General features: G+C 40.8%; 1 protein-coding gene across 3 annotated transcripts in view; it reads left to right on the top strand.

Moving 5' to 3' along the window:
- Window positions 1–16368: 16368 nt before the first annotated feature.
- Window positions 16369–23038, top strand: part of RANBP17 (RAN binding protein 17) — a 219188-nt gene continuing 212518 nt past the window's right edge. For all 3 annotated transcript variants that reach the window (XM_081137136.1, XM_081137137.1, XM_081137138.1), the window contains exon 1: window positions 16369–16540. In XM_081137136.1, coding sequence (XP_080993262.1) covers window positions 16523–16540 — 18 coding nt within the window. In that variant the 5' untranslated portion in view covers window positions 16369–16522. The remainder of the gene's footprint in view (window positions 16541–23038) is intronic.

Consider the following 23038-nt stretch of genomic DNA (forward strand, 5'->3'; position numbering starts at 1 on the left):
TTGGCAATTTCTCTGTTCTTTATTTCTGTAATTCCTATTAGTTAGATATTGGGCCACTAGAAAAGATCCTCTATCTCACCTTTTCTTGCCTATCTTTTTGTCTTTTTAGCTTACATTTTGGCTGATATTTTTCGACTTTTCCTTTCAACTAGTGGATTTTTAATTTGTGGTATTTTATTTTTTATTCCCAAGGCCTAGTTCTTACTCTCTGAATATTTCTTTATTTATGGCATCCTGTGCTTGTTCTGGAAGTGCAAATTTTTCTTTTCTAAGCATATTAATTATAGATTTTGAGGGGAAATTTTATTTTGCTCCCTAGTTTTTTTTATTTCCTCCAAGTAGTGTTTTTCTTTTTGCTTACTTGGCTCTCCTGTTTCATTTAAGAGCCTTTCTTCTTGCCTATGCCACTCTGCAGAAATCTTGAATGTGGCACAGAGAGCTCTGGCCATGGACAGATCATTCAACCACTGAGCTTTCTGAGAGAGTGATGAAAGAGTGGTAAGGCAGTGGGTCAGCTTTTTCACTGGTTGGTACCCGAATTCCTCTTCCAAAGCTTTTATCTCCCAGAGGTCAGTTTCCCCACAGAAGGATCCCCCTGACTTCTTCCTTGGAAGGTGTACACTGGCTTCGGGCATCCTGGGAGCCCCAAGGGAAAATGGACAGGAGGTCTCACTGTCGAATAAGTCTCCTGGCCCAGCACCTCACCCCTGGCCACAGCTGAGCAAACCTTGCAAGACATTAAAAGCCTAGATTTTTTTTTCTTAACTAGCTACCAGGGAATGAATCTTGCTGTTCTATATGCTAACGTTCAAAGCCTCCCCCGTTTTCAGCCCCCCTCTGCATTTTCTCCGGAGATCCCTATTGCCTTCAGATCTTGACACTGTGCTCGGCAGGGTGCAACATAGCTGGCTTCTTGTCCCCTCCTCCCGCTACAGGTTTCTAGGCTCTACTCTCCCTGCTGTGCCAAATCAGTTACCTGTTTGTGTGTTTTCCAGCTTCAACATTGTGTTGATCTCCCTGTTTGCTGTGGAGCCCCCTCCTGTTCTCTTTGTCCCTGTCGGTGTTTTCCAAATTCCTTCCTCACCATTTTGGTGGGACTTGTGCAGGGGACAGGGACATGTAAGAACTCATTTACCATGTTTAACCGGAAGTCCCAGGCTTTATTCTTGTTCAGCAGTTATGTTAGAATCTCGGCGTGTTAAATAATCGCCTAAAGCCTCGCTTGACCCTCAGCTAAACAGAGGCCAAGTAGGTTGGGCCACGGCTATTCTGGAGTATTTCATAAACTAGTAGCCTGGGTGTGTTGACCATGTTGGTCTAACTACCAAGACGAGAAGAGGGGAGGGGAGGGGAGGGGAGGGGAGGGGAGGGGAGGGGAGGGGAGGGGAGGGGAGGGGAGGGGAGGGGAGGGGAGGGGAGGGGAGGGGAGGGGAGGGGAGGGGAGGGGAGGGGAGGGGAGGAGGAGGGAGAAACGGAAGAAGGGGAACGTATGCAAAGGCTTTCCCTACATTTTTTTTTTTTTATCCTCACTGAGAATATTTTTTCCGTTGCTTTTCAGAGAGAGTGGAAGGGGGAGAGAGAGAGAGAGAGAGAGAAACATCGATGGGAGAGAGCGACATCAATTGGTTGCCTCCTGCACTCACCCTGGACCGGGGCTGGGGATCGAGTCTGCAGCTGAGGTACATGCCCTTGGCTGGAATCGAACCCGGGGTTCTTCAGTCTGCAGGCTGACACTAACCACAGAGCAAACCAGCTAAGGCTTTCTCCACATTTTTTAAAATCACACATGGCAAGAAACTTTACACTTTACATAATTTTCTTCATTAATACTTCTTGGGCCTCACTATTCAGTGGTATAAAAAAAAAACACCAATTCAATTCTCATAAAATAACCTTCTTGGGATTTGGCTTCCAGAACCAAGAGGAGAAAACACTGCACTTCCGTTGCCAAGAGTATCATTTGTTTTAAACCCAAAAGCTGTCCTTATAAAGATGGCATCCCAGAAGAGCATTTGTGGATTTTAAAACATCCTATTTATCTTCTCTGGTCTTGGGATCTGATGTCAATATTGGCTTGAAACCATGTCTGGCAGATTTGTGATTTTTTTTTTTTAGGGGAAAAGAGAAAAAATAAGAATTTTTTTTTCTCTTAGGTTAAAACCAAATATTCAAGGCTCATATTCATTGCCTTTGAATGAAGCCTCTGGTGAGCACAGCGGTCTTTGCAGGCCTGCTCTATGGTTTGCAAAGTGTCCCCACTTTGCATCATGGGAGCTGGCTGACATTATTCAGGGGAGGTGATGACTGAGGGAAATGTGATTTAGAACTCTGCTCCCCACCCACAAACTGCTCACCTGGGACTGTGTCTGATGAATATGGTTGTTGCTTCAGCTGTGGGGATGTGGAAGGTCATCTCTTGGACAGAAAAGAGTCATTTCTATGGTCATTGTGGGCACCACGTGCCATGGGTCCTGGATGCAGACGTGCTGATGGATAGAGAGCTCCCTGAACCATGAGGTATCTGTGTGAACCAGGAAAGCATGTGTGGGCCCAAAGAAAGACCTGGGAGAATGTCTCCCAGCCCAAGGAGTTAAACTCTCAGAAAAGGGCCAATAATAGCATGAACGCAAAGGACCACGTGAATCAGGTAATACAGAATCCCCATACTATTCAGTGGAATTTTTAAATAATAAGGCATATAGATCTCTGCATATCTTTTTCTATTTCTAACATTGACTTTGTGTGTTGAAGTGATGTGAGAGCCTGGTATCTCTTTGTGGTTAAAATCTGACTTAATTCTAGTTTATCTGACCTCCAGCAGATCTAAAAATCTCAGGTATGAAAAATTACTTTCCCAGGGCTTGATTTAGTGCTCCATAGATAAAAATTATAAAGGAATAAAATAGTTAAATAATGTGGAGTCACAATAGCAAATGGTTCTGTGTTTATATATTCCTTAATAGTAACAGCAGAACTGTCTTGATCCTTTCTACAGTTATCATGCAAATCAATTAAATTTTAATTTAGTGATATCTAGATGGAATTAGCAATAAGAAGAAGCAATACAATGCAAATGCCTTGATAAATAGGAATTATATCTGTGCTGGACACAACACTTTTTAAAAAGTATGAGCATGGCCCATAATCAATTGAATAAAATTTTGTTTTGGTGTGAGGGTCAAAACATATCATTTGAAAGACTCACATGTAAATAGACTGTAAATCTACATTAGTTGATAAGTAAGTAGAAAAGACTTCCTGTGTCAATGGGAAATCATTTACATTTATTCTGGTGCACTTAGGAGCCATAACAAGACTAAATAAAGTTCTTATAAGGCTGCATTTTCCTTGATAGGATAAAGAAGTCAATGTAAACATAAAGCTACTATACTCATTGGGAAAGATGAAGAAAAATAAAGCAGTTACAACGGCAGCCTTCGCCGATGGGTTCACAGCCCCGTGTTAATATACTTCATTCTTCAAAAACGAGCCATTCCAATTTCTTACAGATTTTGAAATGTCTTCAAGCATGCTCTCCAGAGCTCTAAATTGCTCATCAAACACTTCAGACCATAGATAGCTATTGATGAAATAGGGTACATTCAACAATTACCGCAGTACCTAGAATCCTCCCCGCGTTATCACAGGCTCACGCTATAAACACGTGTGTTTCCGAATATGATCATTGCACCTAGTTTTCAAAAGTCCAGCTTTCCCTGCTACGATCATTTCTGACAAGTGAACTTTTGAGATCTTAAGAAGTAGATTCCCACCCTGGCCGGTTTGGCTCAGTGGTCGGGCCGTCAGCCAGCAGACTGAGGGGTCTCAGGTTCGGTTCTGGCCAAGGGCACGTATCTTGGCCGCAGGCTCCATCCCCGGCCCGGTCGGGGCGCGTGCGGGAGGCAGCCAGTCGATGTGTCTCTCAGGCTGATGTTTCTCTCCATGTGTTCAAAATAATACCCTCAATCAGCTCTGACCTATCATGGTGAGTGGACTCTGTTGTAAATGAGAAACATTAGTTGTTTTCTCCAGAGTAATAGAACCACAAAGACACTTGGTCTAGTGATCTTGATATCATTATCATATTTATTATTAATGAATATTCATAAGACTAAGTTTTCGTGTCCACTTTTTTTTTTTTACTTTTAAAGTTATTGTAGCCCGGCCGGGTATGGCTCAGCGGTTGAGCGTCGACCTAGGATCCAGGCGATCAGGGTTCGATTCCTGGTCAGGGCACATGCCCAGGCTGTGGGCTCGATCAATGACTCTCTCATCATTGATGTTTCTGTCTCTCTCTCTCCCTCTCCCTTCCTGTCTCTGAAATCAATAAAGATATAAAAAAATTTTTTTAAATAAATAAATTAAAAAAATAAAGTTATTGTAGCTCTTCTAGTATCACTTTACTTTTCTTTTTAAGATTTTTTTAATTGATTCTTACACAGAGAGGAAGGGAGAAGGAGAGAGAGAGAAACTTCCCTGTGAGAGCACATCAGTCAGCTGCCTCCTACACCCCCCCTGCTGGGGGTCGAGCCTGCAACCCGGACAGATCCCACATCCTTTCGGTGCATGGGAAGACACCCAACCAACTGAGCCACAGCAGCCAGGGCCTGGTATTTCTGTTAAGGCCATCCAAACCTAGTGTTCAGAAATCTTCTACATCTTTTGCAATCATTGATTTACAACTTCTCAGTGTAATTTGTGAGTGCATAGGGCTGAGATGAGTCTAGGACTAATGATGTCGACAACCTGAGAATACTAAATCTCACCCATTCTCGAATCGGTCACCCCTTCTGTACTCTAACTTCTACATGGATAATCACACTTCATGAAGTTAAAGCATAAGGGAATGAATTCAGAGTAGGATTCTTTCGGAATCCTGTGACAAGCCTTTAAAAATTTACCACATTTACGAAAACATGGTTAACCATTGCTCTGTTAATTTATGTTAATACCTTCCTGTAATGGTCTGAATTCACAAGCTTTGCAAAATGAGCAATTTACCAACATAATTATGATTTTCCTACATTCATAGGAAACAATTTGCAGTTATTTTAACATCCTAATATATATACTTAGCAGCAACAAGCTAAAATCCTTTAAAATGTTTTCAAGGCCGCATTTTTACTTAACTCTTACTCAGTGTTCTTGAGCTAAATAATACAAACCTAATGTGGTTTAACAGTCCATTGGGTCCAATTTTCTTCGGGGTTTTGGCAGATAATATGATGAATTGAGTTTGAACTTTGATCATGCTAAGGCTATGGAAGATCTGAGAGACCTTTTGCGGGCAAGACAGGTAGATTTATCATGAGTGATATTAGCACAGGTTATTGTGAGTATATTGAGTTTGTAATATACAGGAAAATTAAAGGGTCAGCTTTGCCGATTAATATTAGCTGGAACGATGAAGTCATATTATAGTTTCCTTTAGCCAAGTAATTGATTTGTAGACAATTCAGGATTAAACCTAAATAGGTTTGATTCATTTAAGTCCAAGAAAATGTTACTATTGTTAGCAATCAAAAAGTATTCCCAAAAGAGGAAAAACAAACGAGGAAAAGTATTACCAAATATTGGGAGCTTTTAGCACAAGCTAGGACAAAAAAAACCGTAGTGGTTAGGAGAGTTAAGCTAAATCATCTATTCTTTATGAGTTTCTTGATATAAAATGAAGTCCCTAATGTTGAGAAGCAACAATTTAACACCCATCCACTTTTTGTTTTATATCTTATCCCATTTATGTTTGATTGGATGTTCACAACCTAATACTTCCAAAGGCTACATAGAGTAGTTTCTCCCTTGAAAAGCGGGATTTATGTGATTTCTGGTTTTTTATTTGGTGCCCTTGGCATCGACATTCCTGCTTTCCCAGGACAAAAAAAAAGAAAAATTACTTTAATGTTAAATTGACTGATGGCCTATTCTGATTTCCTGAGATTACTACTAATGAAAAAATACTTAGTATTAAGAAATGGAAACTATGGAATATTAAATTTATATAAGCTTTCCACCTTTATAGGACCCTATCAACCACTAAATAATTATACAATGTCAGCTTACATCAGTTACTATATTGGCTGAAATAAATAGTTAAATAAGTGGGCAAGAAAATTCACATAGCTGGATTAAAGGTGGCTTAGGTTTTTTTCACCCTGGGAGATAATAAAGTCAATTTCCAAAATGTTGTGTCACTTAAGATAAAACTGAGCTATGTGACAATGATATTGCAGTATTTTTCAGAAAGGATTTTTAGTATGCATAATTACATATTAATTAAATATATACATATGCACATATATTTTAATTTCATTCTCTAAATGCTTAAAAATATCCTGTGAGGCAACTCACAGGAGTTTAGGATATTTTAATGTGATTTTTTTTTTAAACTAAAATAATGCCAAAATAGAATCTACCATATTCTTTGTTGTTGTATTTCTAATAGGTCTTTTTAGATTTAGCTCCATTGTTGAAATAAAATTAAAAGGCTAGTATGGTATAGTGGGGAAAATATTTACGGTATAGACAGACATACTTATTTAAATCTGGGTTTTGCCACTTAACAAGGTGATTGACCTTGAACAAGGTGCTTAACTTCTTTAAAGTCACCTGTAAAATAAAAAAATGCCTACCATACCAGCTGGTAGTGTTAATAAGAATTGCACAGAGCTTGGTATGTAACTGCTCAACAATATGTTTTCCTTTCTCTTATCCACATGGTAAAAATGGGATCCTAGAGTAATGACTATTTTAATCCATTGTATTATATTATTATAAAAAACAGCTTCTGTATTTTTTGATATGGTCCTTTTTGGCTACAAGCAGTACTGAGATATAATTCATATGCTGTACACTTCACCCTCTTAAAGAGCACAATGCATCCATCACCACAGTCAAATTTTAAACGATTTTTTTCATATGTTTTTACTGATTTCAGAGAGAGGAAGGGAGAGGGAGAGAGAGAGAGAGAAACATCAATGATGAGAGTCATTGATCAGCTGCTTCCTGCACCCCCCTACTGAGGATCCAGCCTGCAACCCAGGCATGCAGCCTGACTGGAGTTGAACTGTGACCTCCCGGTTCATGGGTCTGTGCTCAACCACTGGGCCACGTCGGCCAGGCCACGACAATCAGATTTTTTCATCATGATCAATTTCATATTTCCATCACCCCAAAAAGAAAATTCACTTCCCTTAGTCATCACCCTCCAACCCCACATCTTTGGGCCACCCTTCTCAGAATAATGGATGTTGGTGACATTTACATGGAGGAAACGGTGTAAGCAAAGCAGCCAGGACCATCAGGCTATGCAAATTATTACTGTATCTCTGTAGAGGGCATGATGGGAGTAGCAATAGATAAATCTGGAAAAGTAGGATTGGGCTAGAAAAGAAGACCATAGACTCGGAGTACAGAGTTGGAATTTCATAGTAAGCCATTGAAGAGTTATTTTTATCATAACAATTTTAAGCATCCTCAAAAGTAGAGTTCATAGTATAGTGAAGCTCTATACACATATCACCCAGATTCAATAATTACCAACATTTTCCACATTGACACATTCATTCCTTTTTAGTTTGCATTTTCCCCCCAAAATCTTTTAAAACAATCCTCAGCTTTCATGTTATTTTACTCTCCATACCTCAGAATCTATAAAATACATGACACTTTTTTTACATAATTAGAATGCCTTTATCATACCTAAACTAACAGTATTTCCTTGGCGTCATCTATCTACCACCCAGTCCGTAATCACATTTTCCCAATTGTCTCAAAAGTGTTCTTTTACAGTTGGCTTTTAAAATTAGGCTCAAAACACAATCTACCCATGACAATTGGTTAGTAGCCTTCTCAAGTCTCTTTAATCTAGAAAAGTACCCTCCCCACACCCTTGTTTTTTATATCACTAGCTTATTGTAGAAACCAGGCGATTTATTGACGTAGACTATTTCACATTCTGGATTTGTCTGTGGGCTTCCTTGGGGTGGGAGTGGTCATTCGCTTCCTATAAGAGGATGTTTGCTCTGGAGACTTAGTTAGATTCAGGTTCAGTGGACATGACCCCTTTGTAGGGGTGTTGTGGACTTTGTAATCTATCACAGTAGAAGACACACCAGATCCAGCTGTCCCACTTTTAGTAATGCTAGTATTGGTCAGTTGTTTCAGGAGGTAAAAGCCTGATCCCACTAGAACAAAGTCCCCCATCACCTTTCAACTAATAATTTTAACCAACTGATTATTGCCTGAATCAATTCTTTCATTAGGGGGTATAAATAGAGATATTCTAAGCCTAGCATTCCTTCCATGTTTATGGATTGGGAGCCAAGTTCTGGATGGTAGGTGTGCTCATTGCTATTGGGGTGTTGCTGGTCTCAGGTACTCTCAGTGGGACATATATGTAGGGTACACACACACCCCTAAATTTATTTCTCTATCTCTATATATTGAAAACCTTGAATTTTTACTGATACTTTAATTCCAATCTAACACTGCAGGGTTCATTCTAGTTTTTTCTCTTTCCATATTTGTACCTCTCCTCTCCCACTGTGAGGAATCTGGCTTCCATTATTTTTCCTGTATTTATGCACTTCCCCAGTAGGTAACCAATTTCCCACCTTCATCGCTAACTCCTCCCATGCATGGGCATCTTCTCCCCCTTCATGGGTTCTGATGTCCCTGTCAGGAGACTCCTCCACTTGAATATACCCCTACCCTGTGCAAACTCTGACTCCCCACGCCTGGCTAACCCTTCCCCCACCCCTGCAAGGATGCTTGTCTTGGGTCTGTTGAGCTCCAAAATCTGGCACTGTGCCCCCCTCCCTCCCCTCAATGCATGGATGCCCTCTTTATACCAATTGATCCCAAACCCTTCAATAGACCAAAACTCTGCATGAACGCCCTCCCCTCCTGCTTACTCTCTGACACCCCAAGAACCACTCTCATGCGTGGATGCTCTCACTCCATTCAGGCTCCGACATCCTTACCAACCAGCCCTCCTACACAGAAGCCCTCTTTGCCTGCTTGGCCCAGAGTGGCTCCCCCAACCTTCTTCCGTCACAGCTGGTGTGGACCTTGCTGCACCCACTGAATGGCTCTAGGGCTAGCAAGAGTATGTGTTAATAGCTTCCTCTTTTATTCTCAAAAGTGTCCTGTGTGAACAGTAAACCATATGGTCAACTTTGGTATAAGTCAAGCTGGAAAGCTTTTTTAGGAGCAGTTTGTTTATATGTCCTGAGGGCCAAATTTTGTCTTTTCTGCCACCCCTGGTTATATAGATTACTGATAGTTCACTTAATATTGCTACATCTGCTTTATTTATAACAGTGAAAGTGTCAGACAAACCTGAATTTCTCTCTGCAGAGGATTTATGAAATAGATCATGGTTTATATGTACACAGTGAAATACGATGAAGTTCTTACAAAGAAATGAGGCAGATCTATAATACTGACATCAAAAGGTATCTAAAATATATTGTTAAGCAGAAAAGGCAAGGTGCGACACAGAGCTTTAACATGATCTCATTTGTATGAAGTTAAAAAAATGTTGCCCACGTATGTATGTGCAGAGACACAGGCCTGGAAGGACTTGAACTGCTGTATTAAGGTAGGTTATTATTTTTAAAAATAATGTAATCTTAAATTGAAATGGAGAGTATAAAATGTGTAAACTCTAGGGAAATAGGACAGGTAGGTTATTTTTGTATTAAGGTAGGTTATTTTTGAGCGGTGCCATTCTTGGTAACTTTTACTTTTGATTGTATACAATTTTGTATCATTACATTATATACAAAAATCCTGGATTTCTTCTATAGTCAGCAGAAAGTGATAGAAATACCCTTTTAAAATAAGTCGCTTTAATTGTAAAGGACTTACTGTGGGCATCAGTGTCGATGGATCTCCCCAGAGCTCCTCCGCAGCAAGGAGCCTAATCTCGGGAAGGCGCGGGTGTGTGTTGGGGCAGGAGAGGGGTCGGCAGAAGGCGCCAGGAGAAAACTGGGGACTGGGTTCCCCTGAGCTATTCTTAGGCCCCTTCCTTTTTCCTTGTGAGAGACTTGCCTGGTCAACCGGGTACCTCGACAGTAAATTTAAAACAAAACCCTCAGCAACAAGAAAACGTTGACCCTTAAGGAAAGGGCTTAAGTTCTAAGCAATGGTGTAGCTTTGCCTGCTCGAAGTAATGTTAGTGTATGAGGGACCTAGTTTTATATTTTATTCCAAATTAATTTTACTCTTAAAATAATTAAACAGTAATACTCGCATTGATACTCTCAGTAATACTCTCAAGGCCTAAATGTATTTTATAGAAATCTTTAAAGGAAAGCACTTGATATGGGGACATATCTGTTTCTGGGAAGTCTCTATGCACATAAAATGGGCTATGACTGGTGATAGCTCTTTTTTCCTGTCCTATTTCCCTAGAGTTTACACATTTTATACTCTCCATTTCAATTTAAGATTATATTATTTTTAAAAATTACACACACACACACACACACACACACACTTTGCCTAAGTCCAAAACAACAATAGTGCCTGTTGGGTCAAGTACACCTTTTCTAGCTGTCTTTCCCCCTCCCCCTGCCCACACACACACCCCATCAACACATTTTTAATAAGCACTTATTTAATGAGCACATTAATAAGCATTAACACTAATCTGCTTAGGTCTAATTTTTCATTACATCATAAGTTTTTCTCTGATTATAAATATGAATAATGTGTATTTTAAAAAATCTTGAAGATACGGAAGCATTATGAAGAAAATCATCTGTTAATTCCACCATTTATAAGATAGCACTGTTAATATTTTTTGTATTCTGTTCCATTCATTTTTTTTCTATGCCTTTTTTTTATTTGATTGTAATGATATATTGTCCCATTTTGCCTTTTACATAGCATAGAAATCTTATAGCATAGCATTCTCCATGTGTTTACAAAGCTCTCCATGATTATTTTTTAATCCTCACTGGAGGAGTGAAGATATTTTTTTCATTAATTTTAGAGAGTGGAAGGGAGGAGGGTGAGGGGGGAAGAGAGAGGGGGAAAGGGGAGAGAGAGAGAGACAGAGACAGAGACAGAGGGAGAGAGAGAGAGAGAGAGATGTGACAGAGACACATTGATTGGTTGCCTCCCACATGGGCCCTGATGAGGGTGGAAGGAGTGGGGGGGTGATCAGACCTGCAGCCCAGGTACTGCCCTTGACCCGGAATTGCACTCAGGGCCCTCTGGTGCGCAGGCCAACGCTCTAACCACTGAGCCATGCCTGTCAGGGCTCTCCATGATTCTTAATGACTATAGGATTCTGCATATGCTATACCATAATTTACTTAACCTTTTCTGCTTTTCCCTATTATAAATCATGCTATAATAAATATTTTTACCTGTAAAACTTTTTTTTTTTAATTTAGGTTATTTTTTTAGAATTACCTTCTACAAGTTGGGTGAAGATGATGAACATTTTCAAGGTTCTTGATATATGTTGCAAAAAATGTTTTTCAGAAAGGTTATACTGCTTTATTTATCTAATAGTATTGCATGTAAGGTGACATTTTACCATGATCATGCTCAGCAGTAACTTTAAGGATGCATATTAACATAACAGTACTACCAAGAGGAAAAAAAAACAACAAAAAACATAACATTACTATGTTGCTTATATAAAAATGTATTAAACTATTATTATTTGAAGGAACTAATATGCAAATAATATAAGGCAATATACAGAATGTACAAAATGAAAAATATTCCTTAATTTTTATTTGTCAGCATAGTGCCATTAATAATACATAGCAGTATACCTTTATTATTGTTAGTACATTAAAAGTATAAAATCATTTAAAGAAAAATTATGTATAGTTTTTAGCATATATGTTATAATCAACATTGTGAGAGAACTCATATCCATATCACCAGTGAGAAGAAATTTTCTTTGTTACTTTGGTTTCACAGTGGATAAATGGAGTTTAAGGTTAATTATTTGACAAAACAAAAATATAGTTGAAATCAACCAACATGAAAGAAATATACACAGGTGAATATTTTATGTAACTGTTGTTTTCGGACAAGTTTAATGTGAATTTGAATTTTTTAGATGCATTTTTCCTCCCATTTCTCTTACCTGCCTGCACTTTGCTGGATCCCCCAAACTTTCTGAGGTATTAAGCAATCTCACTAAGTGTATTAAATAAACCGCACTTGTAGAGTAAGCTAAGGAAAATGTGTGCTAATGTTTCCTATACTTTCTTTATATGTACTACTCAAGTAAATGATTGATGATAGGTTTTCCATTTTAAGTATTGATAAAGTGAAAATTTAGTTGGATATTTTGAAGTTTTAGTCCCACAGTTTATGAAAACATGAATCAGGAATGCTGTTAATGTCACAGCCTTTCAAAATTCTCCAGGATACAGTAGCTGGGTGAGACGGGAGGGGCAATGAGGAAATATCCAGCTTGACTATAAATTTACAGACTAAAAATGTCTAGAATAATTTACTCTGTTTGATTGATAATAATAATTAGTATTTATGTAGCACTGAATTGCCAGGCATTAAGTATGTCGTAAGTATTAACTCATTTAATTATCTCAGCAACCTATGAGATAGATACTATAAGTCTGCATTTTACAGATGAGGAGACGATAGCATGAAGAGGTTAAGTAACTTCACCAAACTTACCAGCTAGTAAGTGATGTGGCTAGTATCCAAATGCAAGCTGTTTGTTCTAGTGTCTGTTTACCTAACTATTGTGCCTGCTGTCTTATCTCTGTTTTCCTAATCACTGTGCTCTACTGTTTTATTTCAATGTTACTTCTTATAAAAATTTTAAATTATAGACTTACTATTATCCTGATTTTAGAAATAACAACTCTAAACTCAGATATGTTAGGTGAATTTCCTAAGGTACTAGAATTACAAATGTTAGTTAAACCCCCTGAAAAGATCCAAAGATCAAAGTTCCATCTGTCTTTTTTAGAAGACTAGTTGGCATAAGGGAAGGTAATTTTGTAATTCCTAAGGGCTCTAAATGTCCCTCCATTAACTGATTTTTGTGATAGAAATGAATTATTTGACATCCTGGAGCAACTTCTGTGCTAATTTTAATAGCTGTAGTGACGCAATTCTATCTTAAATTGTATTAATTGACAAAATGATATGGAGTTGAATGCATGTTTTGTTGATATAAAATCATGAAAGGGAGAGTTAAGTTAAACAGAAACAGAAATCATAGTGGTCACTCACATTTAAAGGGATGAGATAATGGGCTTCTCATTTCCAGAATGACCTGGTGAGCCCACAGAATAGTCAGCTGTTGTTTTTATCACAACCTGATATTTGTGGCAAGGGTATTCTGGAATGGGGAAAAAAAGTCAAATGATCAAATCTCAAGTAATTTTTCCTCCCCTAATGACCTAAAATTTGAGGTAATAGAAAGTATGTAGTAGATGCAATAGGGAGGTCAGAAATCAATATTGGTCGTTGGGGTGTGGGAGTCAGAAATGTTGGGGTGTGGGAATCGTAATAAGATTGGATATCAAAACTGTTGGCACATAGAAATAGAAGTTAGAATATAAGAATCAAAAGCTTTGGGTATAGGAATCAAAAATAGCAGAATGAGGTTATTGACTATTTTAAAATTTAGAAATTGAGCTGTGGGGAGGAGGACTCATGGGCCGTGGATGAGCTATGAAAATCAGGAATGGAAGATGCAAATAGTCTGATCATAATAGAGTGGCATGTTGGATTAGACTTCCCAATGATCAAAACAGGACAAATACGTATAAATATACATATATTTAACAACTATGTTACATATATAAAAGCTACAGATAAATATATAACAGTAATTTAATACATATTAAAAACTATATGCATATGCACATGACAAATACATATATTTAACTACTGCTTAAAGGTAGTAGAGAACCACAGATAAAGGCAGGATTTGATCAGCTTCAATCCATGAAAGCACTAAGGACAAGATTCACATTCACCTCAGCTTACCCCCCCCCCCCCCCCCGCCCCCACAGCATTTTCCAATTGGAACAGGGGCAACAGAACTAAATAGCCAGCAGCAATCTCAGTCGATAGGAGCAGAGATGGGAGTTGGAGAATAAAAGCAGCTGGGGTTTGAGGGACAAAATTCTAGAGAGGAGGAAGCTACAGAGATGTGAGTCCAAAAATCTGTACAAATTCCCTTCAAATTATCAGTCAGTGCTTAAGATGCACATGCATAGGGAAAGGCTTTAAGAAACTCAGGAGAACAGCAACACCTAAAGAGCTGAACAGAAATTTTAGCAGCTGCATAGTATTGGAGAAATGGGAGTTAGAGTTCAAGCCCCACAAGGTGGAGGGGCTTTGGTAAGCATCCTGGGCTTCTAATTTTAAGATCTAGTAAGGACCATGACCTAGGAATATGGACAAAACTGAAATAAACCTGAATTTAAAAATGTAAAACCAAGCCTCAATAGGGTTAAGGTGATTCACTGGTATTCTAGCTGCCTACTACAATAAGAAAACCTAACCCTTCCTCCTCTTTGGAGAAATCTGGTATCATCCAGAGCCTCAACAATTTCTCTTCCACACTGTCTGACTTTCGATAAGAAATTATGAAGCATGTTTGAAAAAAATAGAGCCAAATACAAAAAGCCAGGAGAACCTAGAGGTGATTCAGATATTGAAGATATCAAATAGGGGCTTTCAATAATATGGTTAAAATGTTGAAGAAAATAGAGGAAAGATAAAATATTTCACCAGAGCCTCGGAATCTACTTAAAGAATGGAAGGGAAGAAGTCAAAAAGAATTTCTGGAACTAAAAATATTATAACTGAAAATGAGAATTCAGTCTGGATGGGTGTGGCTCAGCAGTTGAGCATCGACCTAGGATCCAGGAGATCATGGTTCAATTCCTGGTCAGGGCACATGTCTGGGTTACAGGCTCAATACCCAGTCAGGGGCGTGCAGGAGGCAGTCAATCAATGACTTTCTCTCATCATTGAGGTTTCTATCTCTCTCTCTCCCTCTCCCTTCTCTCTGAAATCAATAAAGATTTTTTTTTTTTTTAAATCAATAGAGGGGTTGTATAGCAGCTCAGATACAGCAGAACACATTCTACTGAGTGAGTGACAGGTCAGTAAAAAATGCGCATATTAAAGCACAATGAGAAAAAAAGGCCAAAAACCAAAAAAAGAGTGTAAAAGAATTATGGAACACTCAAAAAGGTCTAACATACATGTAATTGGAGTTCCAGAAGAAGAGAGAGAGAGAAGGGGACAGAGCAACACTTAAAGAAATCCTGGCTGAGAATTTTCAAACACTGATTTTAAAAAATTAGATCTTTTTAAAGAGATCTTATGAATCCCAAGTAGGATAACACACACACAAACACACACACACACATACAATTACTACCTCTCGCTCAAACTGCTGTAGATCAAAATGAAAGAAAAATTGTAAAGCACCCAAGGGTGGGGAAAAAAGACATAATACCTTCAGAGGGGCAACAGACTGATGGCTAACTTCTCAACAGAAACAATGGCAACCAGAAAGCAGGGGAAACACATTTTTTAAATGCCGAAAAAATATATATAAAAAGCCAAAATGGAATTCTATACCCAGCAAAAGTATCCTTTAAAAATGTAGGTAAAATAAAGAGGTTTGCATGTTAACAGAAGTTGAGCGGATTTGTCGCTAGTAGACCTGAACTATAAGAAGTCTTACAGGAATTTTTCACACTGAAGTACAATGACACCCCCCCACCCAACCAGAGCTGTCAAACTTCAAGGAGAAATGAAGCGCATCAGAAAAGAGTGACTTTGACCCACTTCTGCTCAAGTCAATTCTCATTCCAATGGAATCATTTGGTTTAAAATATAAGTTCATATTAAATGAAATATAGACAAGAAGAGGCGAACTATAATTTTATAGCTTAACACCATGTAGACACTGTCAGTTTAATTTTAACCAAAATAAAGTTAAAAAAGAAAAATGAAGTTGGGTTTTGGGGGGTCAGAGGTCAAGGACCTCAGTTAGCATGTAGCAGGCAAAGGTTACGGCTGATTGTGTCAAGACAAGTGGGGCGTTTAGGGGACATGAGAACTGCGGAATCGTGGAAGTCAGACGCCGTGGGCAATAGTTGTGCCATAGGGTTAGGGGTCAAGAATCTGTGGGAGATGGAAGAGCCAGGGGTCACGGTGACTGCTGGGTTGTGGCGGTGGTGCCCAAGGACAGAGGGATGAGGTAACAGCAGTTGAGTCGAGTGCAGGGGACAGTTGAGATTCCCGCGCTCGCCCCGCCCCCGGCCCTGGCCCCGCCTTTCTTGGGCCCGCTCCCGCCCCATCGCCCCGCCCCTTCGCGTCAGGCCCCGCCCCGTCCAGCGCCTGGAACGCGGAGGCCTCGCGGCGGAGGCGTAGAGCGCGCGAGCCAGCGGCGCAGGGACCCCGCGGGCGGCTGGGGCTTCGCGGCGCCCGCCTCCGCTCCCTCCCCTCAGGCTCTCGGGGCCGCGGGCCGGCGCCGCCTCCCGGGAAGATGGCGCTGCACTTCCAGGTCAGTGCGCTCCGCGTCGCGGGTCCCCGCTCCGCCGCCCCGGGAGCGCGGTGGGACTCGGGGGTCTGGAGACTGAGGGCCGGAGACGGCGGCGGAGGCCGCGGGGCCGGGGACCGGCGTCCGGGGACCCGGACCCTGGCCTGGGCTGTACCCCCCGGGCCCGAGGAAGGGGCGGCCCGAGCCAGGGGCGGCGGGTGGAGGGGCAGAGGCCAGGCTCGGAGCTCGCCTCGCGGGGGAGGTGCGGCGGCGGCGGCGGCGGCGGCGCCCGCGCAGGTGGGAGCGGGCCGGGCCGGACAGCCTGCCCGCCGCGTCGCCGGCCGCGGCTCTGGCGTCCGTGGACACACAGTTGGGACGAAGCTCGAGAGGGGCCCGGGGTCCGCCCGAGGAGCGGCGCCAGCAGGCGGACTTGAGTGGCCGGCGCGGGCAGGGCTGTGCCCGCGGGGAGCTGCGAGGAGGGCTCCGCAGCCGCCTCGTCGCGGGAGGAAACGCGGGCAGGCGCGCGGGGAGCGTGCGGACGCGAAGGATGCTCGAGGAGGAAGGCTCGCGTGTTCCCGGGCTGCACGGGCGTGTGCATCCACTTGCTCACTCAGCACACACCTAGAGAGCTCCCCGCTGCGGCTCCGGCAGCGTGCAAAGTTCCGGGGTGGAGGACTGCGTCATTTTACCATGCCTGCCCTCGCTGATGCCAAGATGATTACAGTGCGTGTGGAAAATGATGCGATAGAATTAATCAGAGGCCCTCATGGCAACATTGACGAGGGGCAGCCCACCAGGTGCGTGGCTCGGAGCTGCTGAGCTGCTCAGACAGGAGATGCTTTTGAGCTGCTTTGAGCTTCCATTTGTCCACTCATGTATTGAATTTCTACTTTGAGACACAACTCTAGCAAAACTTTATGACAGCTACTCTCGGGGAACTTGCAGTCTAGTGGGATCTGAAAGAATTGTAGGAGTTGGCCAGGTGAAGAAGGGAAGGGTGGAGAGGCAAGAGGACAGTGTGAGCCAAGGCAAAGACTTGTGGAAGATGGCACGCCGCGGGAAGTTCCCTCTGGCTGGAGCATAGGGTTCCTACAAAAGGGAGGGGAGTAGGGAGGCTGTGGGTGGCAGGAGATGACTTGGGAGGGGTAGGCATTTTCTTGATGTGGTGACAGTGTGTCACATACCCTTTGTAGACTTCTTTGGACTTCCCTGTGGTCACACTGACTCATTCGTTGTTTCTTTCTCCCAAGGGTCTTTTCTTTCCAACCAGCCACTCTTGTGTCCGGTAATTGACAACTCCAAGGTGTTGTGGACTAGGAGGTGGTGAGCCCCACACATTGCCTTTTGACTCATTGCCATTTTAAGGATCTCCGGGTCAAAATAATGTTACTTATCATCACTTTATAAATATGCCCCCTGGGAAATTTTCACAGGGAGAATCTCACAGGGAGGACTTAGGGACTGTAAATAGGTTAATCAGATGTCCATAGTTCAGATATAAATCTTGGGGGTAATTAAAAACTATGGTGGTGGTTTGGAACGTTTTCAGACTTGGGAAGATGATGCATAGCAGTAAATCCCTCAGTCCTGGAAGACTTCTTCCTACTTAGCTAGAATGTTGGAAAATTAGCTGCTAATGTCAGAACTGCCCATGCTGGTTTTCTAGCCATGTATTTCACAGCAGCTGTGGACAGCTCAAAAGTGGAGTTGGACAAATAAAAAATTAGATAGTTTGGGGGCCAGAACAAAGCTCCAAAACTTCCATTTGAATTCTTCCTGGCCTTTAGGATCATATTGTTGTCCAGTTAACTCAAGGAGCGTTTATTAAAAATGATAACCAGTTCCTACCATTTTTAATTTTCACATATTCATTGTAGATTTTGAGCCCCACAACTAACTTGAGAAGTGTGCATATATGTGTGTATTTTATTCCTGAAGACACTGAGTCTTAGAACAATTGTGATTTGCCCAAGGCTCTAGGGTTAGAGTAGACCTAATAACTCATAATTCCATGTTCTTTCATACCCATATCTTACTGTCACCTCAGCAGAGTAGCTAGTCAAAAATCATGCTGTTAAGCTGATGAGTAAAGAAGTGGATTTGTGTAAGGTGAGGTTAGGGCACTGCTCCACCATCCTTTTTCACATCATGGCATACATAAAAAACGGTAATTGTGTAGCTCATTGATGTGAATTGCCCACAGCCAGAAGCCTGGCTGCCCAGAGGGCAGGGGGATCAATATCAGGCTTACTGATAACCCATTTAAGGTACATGCATCTGGTTAGGAAGCTATCAGTTAGTGTTCTCTGTCCCAAAGGAAATGATGGGTCTGGATTATCTGAGAGGAGACAGTCCAGATCTGGTAAAGGGCAGAGTAAGGAAAGTTAGAGCTGGGAATAAGATATAGGCTAAGTGCATAGAACAGAGGGACCTTGATGAGAATCAAGAGCTAACACTGGGAAAAATTTAGGGGACCTAGTCGGTCGATGTTTTTTGCTCTCAAGAGTGTTCCAGAACCAGGGACTATAGTCATTTTCCTTAATACCCAGACAGACTATCTGATTTGATCTAGATGGGACTGTGAACTGTTATATTTAAACAAGATGGTAACATGATGAAATGGGGTTAGGAGTGATCATCCTGGCAGTGTGGACTTGAATTGGAGAAACTCTAGACAGAAGACCAATATGGTGTTTTATAAATATCAGTAATTAAGAGATTATTTTCAATTTGTTGTGGATCTGCTGCGTGTCAGACACTGAATTAAGCTTTCTCTCACCTTTTCTGTCTTATTCTTGACAGTTATTTTGGAAGGTGGATATTATTTCAAAATAATCTGCAGTTTCAAAAATGAGGTTTAAAAAGGTTAAATACTTTACTTGAGGTCAGTTAATAAGTAAGTGGCAGATCCTAAAGAAGCCAATGAAGAATCCAGGGCACTGGAGGCCACAGTTAGAAAATATTGTTTTATTGCTCTACTGTCTATGAATATCATACAGAGGTGTTCAGTCTGAGTCTATTTGAAAAGACTTGGTAGAACTTTATGACAAAGTAGGTATATACCTGGAATTAGCCAGCCTTCGAGGTTTGAGGGCACAGTTCATAAGACTGCCCTCACTTCTGACACCAAGTGTGTGTTTGGGGGATTCCCAGACCCACCCTCATGGTTGTAGTTTATCACCAGGAAAGTACACAGATTAGAACTGATTAAAAGCAGAGATGCATAGGGCAGAACCTGGGAGAATTCCAAAACAAAGTTTTTGTTGTCCTCAAGACATATTCCTCTCCAGGCATGTGTGCAATATGCACTGAGTATTGCACACCAGGGAAGCTCGCCAGAGCTTTGAGCTCTGGAGTTTTTACTGGGGCTTCATTATGTAGTCACAATTGATTCATTGCCCATGTGATTGATCCCAGTCTGTTAGGGAGACTGATACCGTGTAATCCAAGTCTCCACCCTAAACATGTGGTTGGCCTTTTTGGTGTGACCAGCCCCCAATTTAAGACTAGCGGGTGTACCTCCCTACCTCCCATTCTGAACAGAAACACTCCTATCAGGTATGACATAGATTATCTCCCAGAATCTGAGGGCAAAGGCCAGACTTTTCTTTGGGCAGGGCCAAATTCTTAATTAAGCAGGAAGGACTAAGGAGAATGAAGAGCCAAAGATAACATCAAGATTGTAAATCTAGATTCTTATCTAGACCTCTGAAGCCACTGGGGGCAAAAAGGGACACTTGAAGTGGAAATCTGTGGGAAATATATTCAATTCCGTTTCTGACATTTTTGGATAATTTTCAGCATCTTTCTGGATTCCCAAGAGGAAGACATTTGTTGATAGATATAAAGATGGTGAACAGACAGAGTTGATGATGACTGAAATAAAGGCTAGCAAGATGGCAGGGCAGTGAGGAGACATGTTGATGGAACCTATAGACTTAAGTTTGACTCAAAGTTGACCATTTGCTCTGTTTGCTCTTGAGCAATATTTGATCTCTCAGCCTCAGTTTGTAAAATGGGTGTCCTAAAATATGTACTTTGCAGGAGTATACCTTTCAGGATTGGTTTAAAAAATAAAAGATGGAAATGCTTTTGTAAACTATAAAGCACTAAAACAGTACTATCCAATTCATTGTGGAAGTAAGAGTTATAAGAGGCTCAAGAACAAGCCTTCAGATATGCTCAGGAAAAGGTAGTAAAGGGAGGAAGAAAAGAGTTTGTGGAAAATGAATAACTTCAAGATAAAGGCATTTTCTGTTAGTGGTAATCAAGAAGCTTAATTCCAAAAGTCAGGAAAGATACAGGGAAGTAATTGAAAAGAGTTTTAAATTGAATTGAGGTTGGATTTTTGTGGTTCATTGATTTATTTTTTTTATTATTAAGGGACTTTTTCCCCCTAGAACAAAAGCCGTCATTTTTTTAGCTTTACTGAAGTATAATTGACAAATACTAAACTGCACTTATTTAAACTGTGCAGATGGGTGAATTTTGACGTATGTATGTACCTATGAAACCATCACTGAAATCAAAATAATGAACATACCCATCACCCCCCAAAAGTAATGTCCCCTATTCCCTCCCCAGCCAGAAACCACTGATCTGCTTTCTGTTACTAAAGAGCCATACAATGTACATTCTTTTTGTCTGGCTTATTTTACTCAGCATTTACCTGTTGATAGATAGTGTGTGGAAATTACTGTATAGAAAGAAGTTACATCATTTAGGGGTTAATTGTATGTCAAGTGCAAAGGCCAGAAATAAGTCCAGAATAACTTGGAAGATCCTTATTTAGACCGTAGGCAGGATTGTGTCATTGTCTCCTAGGCTATGGAAACTGGGTGCTGAGTTTATATTTGATACTTTCTCTATCAAAGTTAGGTGATGTCCAGTTCTACTTGTTCTACCCATTAGTTATTTAAATGGGCTTCTAATGTTGATATTAAGCCTTGTCAAAGTTAATAACTCAAACCTGAGTTGTCAGATGGAGCAAGGAGCCCTTTCTCTGAGGCATTCTCATGTTAATCATATTCTCTGACCGTACAAAACTAAGATGCAAATTTATCAATTCACTGTGAAAAATAGTCTCTTCAGAAAGGTTCTTTGGAAAGTCAGATGCTAGTCAGAAGATTGCTTGGTCTGTCAGCAGTCACCACAGTGTGAGTTTAACTGTTTTAAGTGTTTAGGTAGCACTTTTCCACCAGAGTAAGGATCTGTGTGTGTGTATCCTTTTCTGAAAAGATTTAGTCTGCCAGGCATGTGTTTAATTGTAAGAATTCCAGTGAAAGATTAACTTGATTTTCCCCCCTTTGTTTCATTCTTTTGGAAGGGAAAGTTCAAACCTTTCTCTCTTTATCTCATGCTGCCTTTGCTTGTCTTTCTTCTGGTTTCTGCTGGCTGCTGGCAGTCCTTGGTGTTCCCTGGCCTGTAGATGGGTCACCTCAATCTCTGCCTTCTCCTTCACATGACCTTCTACCTGTGTCTCAGTGTCTCTGCGCCTAGAATGTCCTTCTCCTTTCTCTTATGAATCGTTAGATTTAGGGCCCACCCTGAATCCAGGATGATCTCATCCTGAGATCCTTTATTTAAGGATTTGCAAAGATCCTGTTTCCAAATATGGTCACATTCAAAGGTACTGGGGGTTAGGACTTGGACTTATCTTGTAGGGGGATATAATTCCATTCATATATTATTGTTATTAGGTAATATTGATAAGCAATTAGCCTTTATAGTGTAGTGCACTGTGTTCCAAAAGGTATGTGTCCATAACTCATTTAATCTTCCAAACAAACCTATGAGGTAGATACTGTTATTAGACTCTTCTTTTTGCTGCCTTTTGTTTTTAAACAGTTGTCACTTTCTGGCTTAGTTCTTTTTGTACTCAAAGTCTACTTCTTCAAAGACTCTTAGACCTGGATGAATGCAGCAAGGTCAGTTTATCATTATATTATCAGTTCTAAAATTCAGCCCTTCAAATTTATTAGATGAAGAAAGACTTCTGAGCTTGATCATGAATTATGAGGGGGAAATGGGTAGCTCTTTTCAGTTTTGTATTTCTGACCCTTGGAGAAACTATGGGAATTCTTTGTATATTAGTAAACCATAAATTCTTTATGCATTTTAATATTATGAACAGTATGTAGTACTCTGAGGACTTGTTGAACCAGTCTGGGGTGGAGGGTGGGAATGTTTCACATTGGTTCTTTTGAGGTCCTTTATTTTATTTTCCTTTATTTTAATTTACCCATTTGAAACCTTTCTTTTGTATTTTTATTTCCACTCTAGCAGAAATTTCCAGGTCTGGGATGTTGGGCTCTGACCTGGTTGGGGAAGTGGAAAATGCCATAAAGGCACTAAGAAGGAGAGAGGAGTGAAAAGAATAAGGGAGGTAGAGGAGGTTCATTTCAGCATTTCCCATGTATTCCTATTAGCATTTGAGGGAGTGTTTGCACTGGTGTAGCTGTAAGGCTGCCATATACAAATTCAGGCCAGAAGGGACACAAAATAGTGTTTCTTTATATGCCC

The sequence above is a fragment of the Miniopterus schreibersii genome (genome assembly GCF_964146895.1).
Source record: "Miniopterus schreibersii genome assembly, chromosome: 4".
Classification (NCBI taxonomy): domain Eukaryota; kingdom Metazoa; phylum Chordata; class Mammalia; order Chiroptera; family Miniopteridae; genus Miniopterus; species Miniopterus schreibersii.